The sequence below is a fragment of the Mastomys coucha genome, unplaced genomic scaffold (genome assembly GCF_008632895.1).
Source record: "Mastomys coucha isolate ucsf_1 unplaced genomic scaffold, UCSF_Mcou_1 pScaffold15, whole genome shotgun sequence".
In the NCBI taxonomy this organism is placed as follows: domain Eukaryota; kingdom Metazoa; phylum Chordata; class Mammalia; order Rodentia; family Muridae; genus Mastomys; species Mastomys coucha.
This window is the reverse complement of record NW_022196897.1, coordinates 70,385,525-70,402,316: the sequence shown is the minus strand read 5'-3', so window position 1 is coordinate 70,402,316 and position 16,792 is coordinate 70,385,525. Positions and strand designations below refer to the sequence as shown.

Genomic DNA, 16,792 nt, shown 5'->3' with positions numbered 1-16,792 from the left:
GCCGGCAGGAGGACGGCGAGCCCGCTTTCGCATCCTCGGCCACGTGACCGCCGGGAGGGGCGAGCCGGAGAGTGGGCCCTGTGGCTACCTAACAAGTGCTCTGCAAGGTGATGCTGCGACCCAGGCGTTTAGCTAGGCAGAGATTAACAAGAAAGAGTTTCGGACCCTTAATCTTTACACAAAGTGGAATAAAATTCCTTCCACTTGTCCCCAAGGTAGAAAAGCTGGCACATTAATTACCTTCTAAAGCAATGAGACAACCTTGGTTCAAAAGCCAGGCTCCTTTAACAGAATACTCTCTGCCGTCCCATGGCCCACTTACAAAATAAACTGATACTCTCCAGACTTTTCTTTTTCTGCTTGAATGAGGATCTCTTTCTTCATCATAAATTATTCCTAATTACACCTTTTCTATTCGTAACCTGTATTTTTTTCATGTGTTTGGAGTTTTTTATTTGTTTGTTTTTGTTTTTTAATGTCTTGCCAGATGTGGTGGCTCACATCTTTAATTTTAGCACTCAGGAGGCAGAGGCAGACAAGTATTAGTAAGTTCGAGGCCAACCTGTTCTACATAGTGAGTTCTAGGACAGCCAAGGCAATAGAGAAAGACTCTGTCTCAAAAGAAACCAAAAATCAAACAAAGTCTTACTTAACAAATACTGAACTAGGTGTTCTCTGTGCGTTTTAGTCAGGAGCTTAAGAATAAGGAAAATAGAATCCCTTCGCTCCAAATACTCACTACCTGTTAGGGCAAGGCAATAAATATGTAAGCAAAATATAGTCTACTATGGTGGTCGCAACTGAAGAAGCACTATGGGCACTTAGAGCTTTCACAGAGTTGAGTGAAATTAAGTATGATCTGTGAGTGACCCTGGGGAAAGTAGGCTGTACAGAATAAAAATTCACACAGAAAGAATAGTTACCAGGTCGTCTAAAAACTGGAAGTGTGTGTGTGTGTGTGTGTGTGTGTGTGTGTGTGTGTGTATGTGTGTGTGTGTGTGTGTGTGTGTGTGTGTGTGAAAGAGAGAGGGGGGGCGACAGGGAGAGGGACAGGGAGAGGGACAGGAAAAAGGAGATGCACAAAAGCACAATGTACTTGAAAAGTTTAAGTTAGGAAAGCAGTTACCGGAGGGCTTACCTTTTTTTTACAGTGAAGGGAGTGCAGACTATTAAGCTATTTAAAAATAACTAGCAGACACTTGTACTTACTGTGTAGGGTACTGTTCTGGCATTTCACAGATGGCAACTCCATCAATCTTGGATGCTATATAAGCAAGCAGAAATCTACCCTAAAGACCATTCTGGAGGTTGATCGGGAGAGAGATACCTACCAACCATGCTTTTTTTTTCTTTTTTGGGGGGTCACTTAGCTATCAGCATGAAAGACAGATGGGGGCGGAGGCACGGAAGACAGATGAACACATTGGAGACATTTGTGATAAAACAAAAATCAAATAACAAAAAATGAAAAGTGCCAAAATGCATGATCCTGAAAACAAGAGGAAAGATGGGAAACTGGTATTTAAGGCTGGAGTCAGCAGAGATAGATGGTTGATGGGACAGGGTAGGCTATGTCTAATTGGAAGTCTCAGCTGCTAGATTGAAATCTTGGGTGGCTTATGACGTTATCAAGATCAGCTGTCGGAACTGATTAAAGGATTGAGCTACACTGAAGGACCCCAGCTTTGACAAACTGGAGTGCTTTGTATTTGGAGTGCCTGAGGGAAGTTCTACTTATAACCTGTCTCATCTGGCTGGACAGAGCACTCTTTACCTTAAAGATGGCAGCACATCTGAGCTGGCGTTTTGTTTTCTTTCCTCCCCAGCCCTCTCCATTCTTCAGGTTGTCCCTCTCAATGTTTCCAGCTTGGTAGAGACAACAGGCTGGCTGCTCAGTGGTGGAGAATGACTGTGGTCAAGAATATAAAAATGTTCATATAAAGTAAAATAACAAGTATTTACAAACATTCTCTCCTTATAGTCTCAGTGCTACTCTGGACAGTAACTCTTAGCTGGGCGGTGGTAGCAGAGGCCTTTAATCCCAGCAGGAGGCAGAGGCAAGGGGAGCTCTGTGAGTTCCAGGCCAGCCTGGTCTACAGAGTGAGTTACAGGAGTGCCAGGGCTACACAGAGAAACCCTGTCTGAAAAACAAACAAATCAGTATCTGAAGTGTATCTTAAACAGTGATTTATCCTAAAGTAAGTAAATGAATATTCCTTTACCAAACTTTTACTGTAGGGCCAAGACTTCTAGTATCTAACCACAAAAGCCAAATTAAAATGCACTCCCCTGTTTTATAGCTTGCTACCACTGAGTCGTTTCTCCAGCTCCTGTTAACTGAAGCTATATATGTAACTCGGACATGGGTCCTTTTCAATAAACAGTCTCTCATTTGCAAGAATCTTCTTTGAATAAAAAGGGGCTTATGAGAAAGGCGATCTAGGACAAGGATATTTAAAATGACAGTAATGTCAGCAATGTCCCAGTAAACATTATAAATGCACCATTTTAACAAATATTTTAGTATCCAATCATTTCTAAAAAAGCCATGACCTGTATATGTTACTTTCCTGCCACTTGAGTTCTGTGACTATCGGGGTCAGGCAACTCAAAACTGTACACATTAATGTGGTTTCAATGTGTTACATTGTACAATATATGCATCTCGCTTTCTGTCCCCATCTCCTCAAACATTTGTAAGGAGACTGATACACTACGATAGCACTCTTGAAGCATCTTCCTTAAAAATTTGTTTAGGAGGTGGAGAGATGGCTCAGAGGTTAAGAGCATTGACTGCTCTTCCAGAAGTCCTGAGTTCAATTCCCAGCAACCACATGGTGGCTCACAACCATCTGTAATGGGATCTGACGCCCTCTTCTGGTGTGTCTGAAAACAGCTACAGTGTACTCATATAAATAGATAAATATTTTTAAAAAAAATTTTTTGTTTGTTTAGAATACTTGTCTGTGTAGAGATTTCTTGCCTGAAGTTTGTGGGGGTCAGCAATGTTTCAGATTCTGTAGCACATGCTGTCTTTACCAGTTAATGGTCTGGACACTGATCACCAACCTCAAAGCAGGGAATTTGAAATACAGGAGCCATATGGATTTGGGTATTAGGAATGTTCTATTCCACTAGAATGAGAGCTACATAAAGAGGTGTTTTGTGCACTGTATTTTTGTTTGTTTGTTTTTGTTTATTTTAAGACAGGGTTTCTCTGTATAGCCCTGGCTGTCCTGGAACTCACTCTGTAGACCAGGCTGACCTCAAACTCAAAAGTCCACTGTCTCTGCCTCCCAAGCGCTAGGATTAAAGATGTGCGCCACCACTGCCCAGCGTTTTTTGGGTTTTTTTTTTTTTTTTTGGTTGTGCACTGTATTCCTATGCTGATTTCTGTACCTAGAGATCTGGGTGCAGTCTGGACTTGGCCTTGTCATTATTATGAAACATGAGGACACAGATGGAGGAGGCCAGGGTAAGACCAAGATGGCAGATAATAGACACATGGCTGGAAAGTATGTAAAAATAATTATAAAAAAACACGCAATCCAGGTATTTTATTTATAAGCTGTTAGCCAAAATTGGCAGGTATTGAGCTATTCTGACTTACATCCCAGCCATAGGCCCCTTGTTACCTGCTGCTGCTTCCGTGTGCTCATGGTCCATCTCCTCTCATGGTGGCAGCCTCCTCTCTCCCTGTTCTTTCTTCTTCCCCTCTCTTCTTACAACCCTCAGCCAGGTAACTGAAACCCACCTAGCACCTAATCACAGGCTTTCGCCTTCTACTGACCAATTAACTTGGGGAGCAAGGTTATGTAGCACTTGGTGTAAGATCTCCTCTAAGGGAGCCACCAGATCCTGGGGGCCAGTATTTAGTATTTGAATACATGGCAGCACCAGACCAATTCCTAGCCATGTAGGCTGGGGAATAGGTCAGGCCAGCACAGTTGGGTTAGAACAGATCAGGATTTTCCACGCATAGTGCCTGAAGCCTTCAACAACTATAACAGGTCTTTGAGTCATTGTTCAGACCAAGGGCAGTTGTAGGAAAGCCGTACTTTTACATTTGGTATCCATTTGGTTAGGCACAGAACCCAAACATGACAGATCCAAGCTTAGAGCTGGAATAAGGTTTGAACAGGACCCAGATCAAGAAGCCAGGCACAAAACCCACCAATCTGGGTGGGGGAAATGCCTCTCCCTTGTGAGCTGGACAGCTGGGGTGGAACAGAGAGGTCTGAACTGAACATCAAAATCCAGGAACAAAGGAAAGAGAAAAAAAAAACACAGAAGAAATCCAAGTACAGACAAACTTCTGATCAGGTTAAAAATTTGATTACATGCTGAAAAAAGAGACTAGGTATAAAAAAATTATAGGCAGACATAAATAGTTTGAAATTAATAAAAAGAGAATTAAGTAAAATTAAAAAGAACAAGACACGTAAGGATTAAAATAACAATGAAACACTGCTTGGACCCTGTATAATACTATTTTAGATGGCTTAGAAACAAAAATAGAAGATAAAAAGATCAATGACTTAACTGAAATTGGCTCATACTTTTACAGGTAAATGTATACTATTTAAAGCAACCCTAAAAACTTCTATTGTCTTGGTGAATTTTAGGTACAAAGCAATGAGTTTCACAATGACGTTTCTCAAGTGTATCGAGTACTATGAACATACCTCATGCTAGCCTCTCCTCATTGTCTCTTCTATCTGCCTTCCTTTTCCCCTTGAACATTCATGTCATTTTCTGTATGTGTGCTATGATCAACAGATGGGAGAAACCATGCTGATTCTGATTTTACTTAAATTTGATAATCTCATCAATTTCCTGCAAACAATAACATTCTTTATTGTAGAATAAAATCCTTCTATAAGTACATATTTCATTTATTCATCCATCCATCCATCAATGAACTCCTAGGCCGATCTCCTAGCTTGGTTACTGTGAACAGTATTGAACAGTGCCACAATAAACACGGTCAACTGTATTCAGTGTGCTTAGTTACTCAGGACTGCTAAAGCCAGGTCATACGATAGTTCTATTTTTCCATTATCATGGACCCTCCATACTGATTTCCATAGGATCTACCTTGGTTTGCATTCTCTCCAGCTCTGACTAGGAGTTCCTGTTCTCCACAGACTGCCTAGTACTGGCTTGTTTGCTTACTTCTTAAACAATTGCCCCTCAAAGTAGGTTGAAACCAAATCTCAATGTAGTTTTGGTTTACATTTCCTGGTGGCTAAAATTGACCATTTTTCATGTATTTACTGGCCATTTACACTTCATCTTTTCAGAAATGCCTGAGTATTTTATTTGCTCATTTAAACGACTGGATAGCTTGGCCTTGTGGGATTTCGTTTTGAGTTCTTCACAACGTCTAGATCTGTGCTGTCTGCAGGCTGCAAGGCAGACTGGGACTTTCACCTGTTCTATAGTTAGCCTCTTGTCCCTGCTGTTTCCCTTGATGTGCAGAAGCCTTTTAATTTCAAGTCATCTCGATTACCGATTCTTGCTATGATTTCAAGCCGCTGAAGTGACAAGAATGCATGTCCTTCCTAAGAATGTGGCTTAACACTAGGCTCCCTTTGCTTTTTGTCTGTTGGTCCCCTTCCTTTAGATAACTGGTACCCTTAAATTTTTGAATTTGCAGGGAGCTGGGCCACCACCCTGAAGTCACTGTTTGATGCATTATCGATGGTTCCCATAATTAAGAAACATGAGATCATAGGAGAGGACAGAATCCACACATGAAGCTGGCACCATACGTTCAAGTTTATTATACAGTCACAAGTTACACATTGGAAACAAAGTAGAACATGGTACCTGTTTTTACTAACTGGAAACAAGTTAGCAAATGACAGATTTCAGGAGAGACTCATTTTATGTCTCACCCAATGTGGGTGATCACGAGAGAAGCCAAAGAAAATTATCTTCCATGTTACTTAGAGAGCAAAGGAATTTGACACACACAGCTTCCAAGTTACTATAATATACTGGAAGTGTTTTAAAACTGGTAAGGAATTGTTCATCTTACACCTAAAATAAAATGCAGATTGGATGGTTTAGAGGTAAACAAAACAACAACAAAAACAAAACAAAAAAAAGCTACAACTACAGCAAAATTGTTCTTTTCTGCTAACAAAAATTACTAGCAAATTTCAGATTAAGCTTACTAAATTAATAGTGACTTATATTTAAGTTTCATTACATTGTTATATTGCACTTGAGAACAATGACAACAGAATTCAAAGATTCAGTACCTCACAGGAAGTTCATGACGTATCAGAAATTGTAATGAATGCCAGTGTATACTGCAGTTGGCATAGCCACAGGTTCATGGTTCAAATAAAAGGACCAAGTCCAAAGAAACCTTTTACAAATCACTAGTCATCAAGCAATTTTATTTGCCCTTTTAGATTCCATAATACATCTCTGCCATTTCCCCTTACTCATCAAATTAAATGTTCCCACGAGAAAGAACAAAGTGACAAGAGATGGGCAATGGCCACACACAGACACTCTAGAACAACTTACTTTTCTGCTGATGAGGCTCTCCCCAGCATTCTCTCACATGGGGGCAGATGCCACCTTAGCCTTCTATTGTTCTACAAGAACCAGCTGCTCTACCAATATCTGCTTTGCCACCAACTTTCCTCCTTAGGGTTAGACTCACTACAGAAACACTCACTGTTCTCATAATGGAACAACAAACTCTTGTTTGCTTTAGTGATTTTCCTCGTTATATAAATAATGTTGTATTTATGAGGGTTAATTATTAAGTAATTGTGTAATACAGGTAGATTTAAGACAATAATATTTTGACTGTTTCACCTTTCATAGTCATCCAGAACATAATCAGAATTATGATGATAATTAAACATAAGGGGTGAAAGTAACTCTCACACAGATGTTTTAAAGTATCAACTCTAAAATAAATATCTCTATAACAAATCAGTATCAGAGCCAGGCAGTGGTGGCACACGCCTTTAATCCCAGCACTTGGGAAGCAGAGGCAGGTGGATTTCTGAGTTCGAGACCAGCCTGGTCTACAGAGTGAGTTCCAGGACAGCCAGGGCTACACAGAGAAACCCTGTCTCGAAAAACCAGAAAAAGAAATCAGTATCAGTGTTAACATTCCTCACATATGTCAAGTGTCCTCTGGATCAATCAATTTCTAGATTATGAAAATTTTATACTTGGAAATAAATTTTAATTACTGGTAAATTACAAATATGAATGTAAAATAATCTCTTGCTATTTTGTTGACTATATGCCTACGCTGTTATGGAATAAAGAGAATCTCAACATTTTTTTCAGAGAGTTAACCTTCAAATTACAGTTCCTAAGTTTACAGAGATACAAATTTATATTTAAAATATATTTAAAAGGAAATCCATACTATTGCTGAAAACTACACATCATGATAATTTCCAATTACAACATCTTTCAATCTCTAACAAAAAGTTACTCCTTGGTATAGAAGCCATAATGGGAATAACTGTAAAAACCAATATTGAGTCTATTGCCAAAGAACGAATTTCATTGATTTTTCAGGAATGGCAGCTATTATGTTGAAAGACAAAGAAGGTAAAAGTTTGTATAGGCCAACTTAGTATCTGTGTGGTAGTCCTAAGTGGCTAAGAGACGCTTGGCCCTAAGACAAAAATGTTTCTTAAAAGAATTTAAATTTATTGTTTTAAAAAAATAATTATTGCATTTATGATAATGATCTTTCATGACAAAACTCATTAATTTAAAATTTTATTAAAGCTAAATATAGGGTCCTGTCTATATTCTAATTTGTATAACTCACTTAAATGTGCTTCATGTTATGAAAATATATTCTCCAAATTAGCTCATCCATATGCACATGGAATTAACATAAGATATGGTGAGACAAACTTCAATTATTTTTAAAATGTAGAAAAATATTCAATTATTTAAGAGAAATATTTTTTACTGCTTAATGAGGACAGCACTTTAAAAAGCTATTAAAATTCTCAACTTCCAATGCATAACATGATGTAATTGCACAAAAATAGCTATAATTGATAGTTATCCCGAGGCCTTGAGGAACTGTGAATAAATCACCGCACTGAAGATCGTACCGTGCTTGCTCTGCTGCCTCTATTAAAGCCCCAGAAAAGTAATTTAAATTAAAAAATGTAAGACAGCTTTAGAAGGTTTCAGGAACAATAACTGCTTACAAAAACACCTTTGGAGCATTTACTCTGACAGCGGAGGCAGGTTTTATACATGGCCTTGCTTAACCTGAGGTATGCTAGGAACCTGCCAAGGAGCCGCCTTTGGAACGTTGATCCCAGGCATTTCTCGTGGGGTAAAGGCGGGAGATCCAGGTTCCTGTAGGTTATGAAGACAGTCTTGAGCCATTCTCAGTTTCAGAAGTGGAAGCAAAATACGAGGACAGGAGGAAAATAAATTACTACCAATTAAAAGCTCCGGTCCAATTAAAGAACATATTTTTGATGAGAAATAAGAGTAGAGACCTCCAGAGGGTCTCTGGAGCTTTTCTATGTTGCAGGCAGCCAAACAAAGGAAATAGACATACTTCAGGAACAACTTCCAACTCCATCGGCTTCAATCAGCAGCAGCTGGGACCACACTATTACTTAATGGGTATTTTTAATTATAAAATTTTCTGCAGGAAACGAAGACTTAAAGGATTTGATATAGAATTTAAATTACAAAAGTTAAAATACAATAAAATACAATGCAGACTACACATAAATAAAAACCTAAGTTTCATATAAAAATACTGTACCGCTGTTAACACAGGAAACTATTGTTTTTCCTCCCAGTGTGGAGGATTAAACCCAGGGAGTTGCATGTGCTACGACGTGAGCTACAGCCCCAGGAAAGAATTTTGATGGTATCGTGTTATTTAAAAGTTCTACTGGGTAAATGATATTAAAATCTAAGTCCATGCAATTGCAAAGTCTTCCATAGCTTATGAACTCAACTGTAGTGTAATGTGTACCTGTTCTAAGTACCTGTGCAAACTTACTGATGCTAAGGTCTAAATCTGAACTGCTTTAAAATCCTATCAAAGAGAGAAACCCCACACAGTAAACTAGAAACAGTAACTGAAGAGGTACTATGCTACATGACATGGTAACTCAGGTGCTATCTGTCTTATGTACACTGAACAAAGATAATCATTTGAAATTCTATCACTTAAATGCCTAAAAACACACGTTAGTGTATGTGAAGTAAATGTAACCTGAACTTATTTATAAAGAGAAGTCAACAAATATCCATTTCAATTTTGTGGATAGACTGGGGCTGCTGGGTGCCCTCAGCAATACAAGTCCTGGGATTTTATTCTTCACAAGAGATGTTTAAATCTACCATCAAGGTGGTAAATTTGGAGGATGTGGAAGTGGCACTGCTTAAGAAGCACAGCTAGGTTTCAGAGTTTCCTTCGCCATTCTCATGAGGCTGAAGCTGTTCTCTTTCTTGCTCTTCTTGAGGTGGTCGGACACGTTTGAAAAAGCCCATCTGCCAGTTAAAGAAAAAAATAGTGCTCGATAAGTAACAGAACGCCAAAAATACGACTGACTCTATTATCACCTCAAAAATTCAAACGGCGTTTTTGTTTAGTATCCCATCCTGAGATAAGCTCTGCTCACCAGGTAGCAGCACCGTGGCTCCTTTTCTCCTTTTCTTTACTCCCTTCATCCTGACCCTTTTCCTCTGATTTTATCCCCTTATCCCCTTCAGTGTCCATAACTTACCCTGTACATTACAAATACCAACACAGCCAGTAACAGCAGCCCTGCGAGAACGGCCAAGATGATCACCCACACAGGCACAGGCATGGGCGCCGGCTGAATGCCCCAGGTGATGTTGGTGGTGACCTGTTGGAGAAAACACACTGAGTCTTAAATACCTCATTGGCCTAGTCAGTGAGTACTCGACTTTCCTTTAATAATTAATTTAGTGGTAGTCACACCATGCTCTTTTTCTCACACAACAATTTAGTGAGTGCGCCTTAGGCATCCATAGCAGGTGTGCACGCACACAAAACTCCGACACTAGGTTGGCATCAGATTTAAATTGAAATGACTAGTAAATTACCCAATAGAGATCATGACAGCTGATCCTATTTTCAATACTTATAATATGTTTACTTATTGTAGTTAGCTTCCAACTTTATAACTGTAGGGAGAAAGTAACCCCAAAATATCCCCTGACTAATTTGGTATTTTGTTAAAAAACCCTGTTACACAGCACCAAGAGCTAAAGAAAAAGGGCCAGCTCTGCTAATTCTAGAGTAAGGAAGTAAAGGAACACCATGAGATAAGAGCCTAGGTCAGTGAGATGACTCGTCAGCTAAAGGCCCTGGTCACCACACCTGATATCCCAGGTCCAATCCTCAGGTCCCAGGATCAGTTCTGGAAAACTGTCCTCTGACCTCCCCAAGAACACTGACACATGCCTCCCCTCAGCAACAACAAATGTAATTTAAAAAAAAAAGAAAGAAAGAAAATGCTTTAGATTCTAAAATATATAATCCTCTCCGGAAACTTATATTTTCACTTATTATAGTTAAACTTCCATTAACCTAACTAAGGTGTTTGCACTGCATTTACTCGCCCTCTGAAGCCAGTGACTTACTAGCGTTGCGTTGAAGAGGTCCTCAATCGGAAGGTTCTTGTAAGGGAACTCTATGATATTAAATGAAGCGGATGACTGCAGGGCATAGGAATGGTTCTGGTTCTCCTTCTGCACAGGAATAACAACGGGTGATGTTTCTCAGGCGGCAAGCCTTATCATTCTTTGGAAAAATGTATAAATCTGCTGGTACACCTATCTGCTTACGTTCATGAACGTCTCGGTCCACAGCAGGGACTTCACGTACAGGATTGCGCTCTTCCCTCTATCCAGGCGACCAACCTGGCAGGTGATCTGCAAGCACTTCGCGATTCCACAACCCTGCCAGAACAGACCATTTCCTTACACAGCGAGGTCACACTGCCGTTTGTAACATTTGAACACTAAGCATTCTTACGTGAAGGCCATAGAGAAACTATAGATTCTCTGTCTTCTAGGAATAATGCTTAACAAACAAGACAACAGTTAACCCTGTGGTTTGCTTTTTTTTTAATTCTTCTCATATATTACATCTGACCACATCTTCCCCTCCCTCTGCTCCTCCCAGCCCTTCCCACCATCTCCCCTGTCCCCAAGATCCACTTCTTCTCTGCTTCCCTTCAGAAAAGAGCAGGCTTCCTTTGTTTCATTTTGTTTCTTTCTCTGTATGTCTTGAGACAGGGTCTTACAACACACAGTCTTGGCTATCCTAGAACTTACTACATAGATTAAGTAGAGGCCTTGATCTCACATCTGCCTCCCCATGCCTCCCCAGTACTGGGATTAAAGGTATGTGCACCACACCTGGCAAAAGCATTGTTTTATAGTGTAAATTATTCTAGGAGCATAAAGCCTATAATATTGAAAAGTTCACTTTTAAGACAACTAAACATTCTCTAGGCAAACCCTGAATATGGTCATTTTAAGACATCAGATCACAGTAACTCTGTAGAAAAGCAAAGAAAGCAGTGAATCTTTAATTATTATTCTGTGTGAGACCTGTAGAAAGAAAATCCCACTCTGATGACATCTGCCATAATTGGTGTTTTCATCAGGAACTTGAAGGTTGGCAGCTGAGGGAAACAATATCCACCACCTTCCATGTGCCGGTCACATTGCACTCCGTCACATGCATGCACCCCAGAGCACACTGTCCAGTTAATGGCACCAGCAGCTGAGGAAGAGGAAGAGAAGTGAACTCCCTCCACCTGATAAAGCACATCCTTGGCAGAAGCACAACTAAATATACACTTAACAGAAGACCACAGACAAGGCAACTGGGTCTGGATATGCTGCTTCTGATCAACTGCACAGGTCTAGCCACTGTGGTTCAGCCACAACAGAATAAAGAGATAAAGCAAAGTCATCTCTCAGTAGATAAACAGATCTTATGTTTTAAAAACCAAATCAAAACGACAACAAAATCCAAGCAAGCTACACTAAAACTAATAAAGGCCTAATAAACAAGAACAGACACAACAGAGCACAGTTCCTTCAGGGTATACAAGTTCAACATACAAATATGACTTGTTGGTTGTAGACTAGCAACAATAGCTAAAAGAACAACAACAAGAAGAATAAATGCAAAACTAGTACCCTGAAAAAGCCTTTTCATGAAAACCCTGAAAGGAACTGAAATATTGTGGAAAGGAGTCAAAGAGAACCTAACTGTATAGCCTGTGTTCTAGTTCTCCAATTAGGGTTAGACACACAAACTGCTAGTGGGATGCAAGTAGCCCTAAGAAGTGTATATACTTAACCTAAAGTACATAAGGAATTGCTAAAAATGTCAAACATCAAAAATAAGCTTAAAAGGGAAGAAAATAAGCTAAATGCAGTGATACAAGCTTGCAATCACAGCACTCCAGAAGCTAAGGCAGAAGGATCAGTAGAAGTTTCAACTTGAGCTACAGTGAGACTGGTTTACGTTTGAAACAAGAAAGAAACAAACAAAGAAGAAAGGAAAGGTGCAAGGAAGGAAGGAAGGAAGGAAGGAAGGATTACAAAACTTCCTGCAGAGCTACACTAATAAAAACGATTTGTTACATCATTAAGAATGCACATGTAAATCAATATAATAGAGTTATGCAAGAAGTAGAGGGTGGATCAGTCAGTAACATACCTGCTAGGCAAGTGTAAGGAGCTGAGTTCTGATTCTCAGCACCCACAGAATAAAAGCAAGGCGTAGAAGCACATGGCAGTAATCCTACTGCTAGGAAGGAAGAAAGAGAATCCCTGAGCCTTGCTAGCCAACTAGTGAGTTCCAGGTTCAGGGAGAGACCCTGTCTCTACAGAATTCACTAGGAGAAAAACTTCAGTCTGAAGAAGTTAAATAGACACAAGAAAGCTAGGAATTGGTCTACTGCAAGATCCAGCTATACCCCTTTTAGGCATACACCCAAAGGACTCTACATTACACTACAGAGATCCTTGCTCATCCATGCTTGTTGCTGCCCTCTTTATAATAGTCAGAAATTGGGAAACAGCCTACACATCTATTGCCTGGTGAATGGATAATGAAAATGTGCTACAATTACATAGTGGAATATAATTCAGCTGTTAAAAAAAATAAAATTGTGACACTTAAAGATAAATGAATCAAGCTAAAAAAATAAAATAAAATCATCCTAAGTGAGGTAACTCAGACTCAAAAAGACATGATACAGGGGCCAGAGAGATGGCTCAGTGGTTAAGAGCACTGACTGCTCTTCCAGAGGTCCGGGGTTCAATTTCCAGCAACCACATGGTGGCTCACACCATCTGCAATAGGATCTGATGCCCTCTCTGGTTGTGTCTGAGGACAGCTATATAGTGTGCTCATATACAGAACTAAATAAATAAATTTTTTTTTTTAAAAAAAAGGACATGGTACTTGCTCTTACTAAGTCAAACCAAGTTAGCAAATGACAGATTTCAAAAGAGACTCCTTTTATGTTTCACTCAAGGTAGGTGATCACTAGAGAAACCAAAAAGACAAGTACTGTATGCCCTCCATCCCCTTTGATTGAGACAGGCTTTCTCTGTATAAGGCTGTCCTGGAACTCACTCTGTAGACCAGGCTGGCCTTGAACTCAGGGAACCGTCTGCCTCTACTTCTGCTGAGATTAAAGGCATACAGCACCACTGCCTGGCTCATACTTTCTCTTATATGTGGATGTTAGCTCTTAAGCTTTCAAAATGTGTCCTACAATCTGAATAACCACAGAGGTTTGGTACCTAGTATGGTAAGGGGGTGGAGAGAGAGAGGGAGATGATCTCTCAGACAAGGAGACAGAACATGCAGTGTTACGGAGTGATAAAGGGAAATCTAGACTAGAAAGGTGGGGAGATGGGTAAAGCAGGGAACACAGGTAAGGACAGCTAACACTCGAGGACACTGGGAAAGCTATATGGAATCCTACTACTGTAGAAGCTTCCTGAAAGGAATCTAAATGGAGTCATCAAGAAATGAGGAGAGAATGTTCCAGCTAGACTACTGTAAGTCACCAAGTCAAATCTCCACTGCTGGAGATGATGGGTCATGTCTTCTTTAGTCATTGGTCAAAGGAGCCCCATGGAAATACCCCAACATGACAGGATATAGCCAAGGCTCTGGGTTGTTCCCACAACCTAATGGTAAAACCCTATTGCTGAGGACAACACTTATTTATGTCATCTAACATGGAAAAGTCTAGTTGGTGCCTAACTAGAAGTTCCATCCCTACAACTGACCATCATGGGACTGGAAAGGTACCCTGCATGCTACTGGTGGAGAAGTGTAATCATCAGTATCAACCAGCTACAAACCCTGCGACCTATAGCAGTGACCTGTCATCAGGACAGACTGGTGCAATAGAGTGAGTAACCAACAGTTTTTTAAAACTTAGGATTCTATAAGATGGAACCCACATTTGACACTACAAATATACCCAAGAGCCTGAGATTAGATAAGGTAGGTCATGGGACAGGAGGAAAACTATTATTCTGTTCAAAGAATATTCCAATAAAATGACTCCTAATGACATACTATTATACCCATAGATCAGTGCCTAATTTTTATGAAATTTTCATTTTTAGTTATGTATATCTGTCTAGGAGTGTATGAACATGAATGTAAGTGTCCTCTGAAACCAGAAGTCTTGGTCCCTCTGGAGCTGTGTTTACAGTTGTGAGTTGCCTCCTGTGGGTGCTGGGAACCAAACTGAGGTCCACTACAAGAGCAGCTGGTGCTCTTAACCACTGAGCTATCTTTCCAGCCGTCTGTGATTTTTCTGAGTCAACTCAGAAATTCCTGTAGTGACCTGCCAGTGACCCACACATCAAAGAACCCCTACAGGTTCTGTGGTAAATAGACACTACAGAAGATAAGGGCATAAAATCAGAGACCAAGCTTGATAAGATGGAAAGTGGTGTGGGTCACCCTGTGAAGCAATGGAGTTGGTGCACATGAGTTAGAATGAGGAGGTGTTTTACAAAGTAGATGGGGATGGGATTTACTGAAATGCAGGATGTAGCTAAGAGACATAAAGGAAGAACTTCTACAGAGAATGGGGTTTGTATTCACTCCCTGAAGATCAATGTGGGGAGACAAATGCTGCTGAAAACTCCTGGATGGATTTCTAGATTTGTTATTTTCTGATAGACTTTTAAGAGAAATTCTTTTTTTTTTATCACAGTAAAAATACAGAGTATTTATTCATTTCTTCCCACTAGAGACACACTGTTCTTAGACAGATGAGTGAATCATCAGTTGTCAGGAGTTGCTTTTGGAGAATGATCAATAAACTCCTTTTCAAGGGTTGGATATTGAAACGAGGGTCCATCACCCTGGGAACCCATCAGTCTTTGAACTATTGCCCGGACTTTCTATGATGGACCTGAAAAGAACTATGAAAAACCATAGCTATTCTCCAGATCGATTCAGAAAAGGCTGACTCACAGTTAAAGAGAAATTCTAATCAGCAATTAAGGAGCCTGAAGGTCAGTGGAGGGGATAAAATTCTAAAAACCAAGACCGAGGGGCGGCAGATGGAGAACCAGGAGAGAATAATGCCCTGATGTGGTGATGGGAAGAAAATTCAGTATTTGAACAATGAGCCTTTGACCCCAGGACTCAATTATATAAAAATGGTAGGTGTGGACTGGGAAGATGACTTCGAAGGTAAAGGTTATCACTGTCAAGCTTGAAGACCAGTGTGTTAGAAGCAAAGAAGTCACTTCCACAAGTTGTCCTCTAGCCTTTATGTGCCACAAAGAAAAATGATAGCATAATTATAAAAAAAAGGGCTTTAAAAAATAGTGACTGCTGACAATGTGTTTCTATCAAACAGTACAGGCACTGAATAACCTGACATGATTAAAGTTAAACCACTGAACTAATTATTCCCTTTGTACAGTTTTCATCACTGGGCCTCCAGGTTTCTCCTGCAAAATGCCACTGAAGTGCCAAAGAGGAAGATGAGACCAAAAATGCCCAGCTGGAAGAGCAGTCGAGGCAGGAAGAATACAAAATGCTTTTATTAAACAGTATATAAAACGGATCAGCTGAGACCTGTCATTAGTGTAGCCAGGAAGAAGAGGGTCCTGAGGACCACAGATCTTTTAAGCAGTACTGCTGAGACGTTGTTTGTCAAGTGTCCTGTAACCATGTATTTTTAGATGCTTATCCTCTGTGCACTTGTGATGGCACTTACCAAAGTGTGAACATCTCCCTCACTGAGGGCGAGATCCCGCTTGGTGATGAGATGATTCCTTTCTCCTTGACCAGCTGCTGTGTCATTCTTTTCGGGTGTCTATAAAGATGAGACATGGATTACACTGTAAAAAGGTGGTTAAATGATAACAGAAAAAAAATCTTACACTGACATTTAGACATTAATGCTTAGATATGATTAGCATACAATCTACAAAAATGTGGTATGACAGAAAATTTACCACTTAATACTTAGTGAACAGGAAAGACAGAAAGTAAAAGTTCAGCATCATTAATCATCATACCTTTTCCTAACCAGTGCTGCTCCCAGCACTCCTGGAGGGAAACTGATACCTGCTGAAAGAGCCTGGAGTTCTACCGCATGTCTATGATGAGTGCCAGTCAAGAGGCTTGAGTCTGATTTGTTTGAGGTTTTGGAAACAGTATTACTATACAGCCCAGACTGACCTTGAATACAAAATGTGATCCTGGATAACA

The 16,792-nt window shown here is 40.0% G+C and overlaps 1 protein-coding gene across 3 annotated transcripts in view; it reads right to left on the bottom strand.

Moving 5' to 3' along the window:
- Positions 1-5,761: 5,761 nt before the first annotated feature.
- Positions 5,762-16,792, bottom strand: part of Itgav (integrin subunit alpha V) — a 76,411-nt gene continuing 65,380 nt past the window's right edge. For all 3 annotated transcript variants that reach the window (XM_031370810.1, XM_031370809.1, XM_031370811.1), the window contains exons 26-30: positions 16,296-16,394; positions 10,852-10,965; positions 10,648-10,755; positions 9,765-9,887; positions 5,762-9,528 (exon numbers count right to left, since the gene is read on the bottom strand). In XM_031370810.1, coding sequence (XP_031226670.1) covers positions 9,433-9,528; positions 9,765-9,887; positions 10,648-10,755; positions 10,852-10,965; positions 16,296-16,394 — 540 coding nt within the window. In that variant the 3' untranslated portion in view covers positions 5,762-9,432. The remainder of the gene's footprint in view (positions 9,529-9,764; positions 9,888-10,647; positions 10,756-10,851; positions 10,966-16,295; positions 16,395-16,792) is intronic.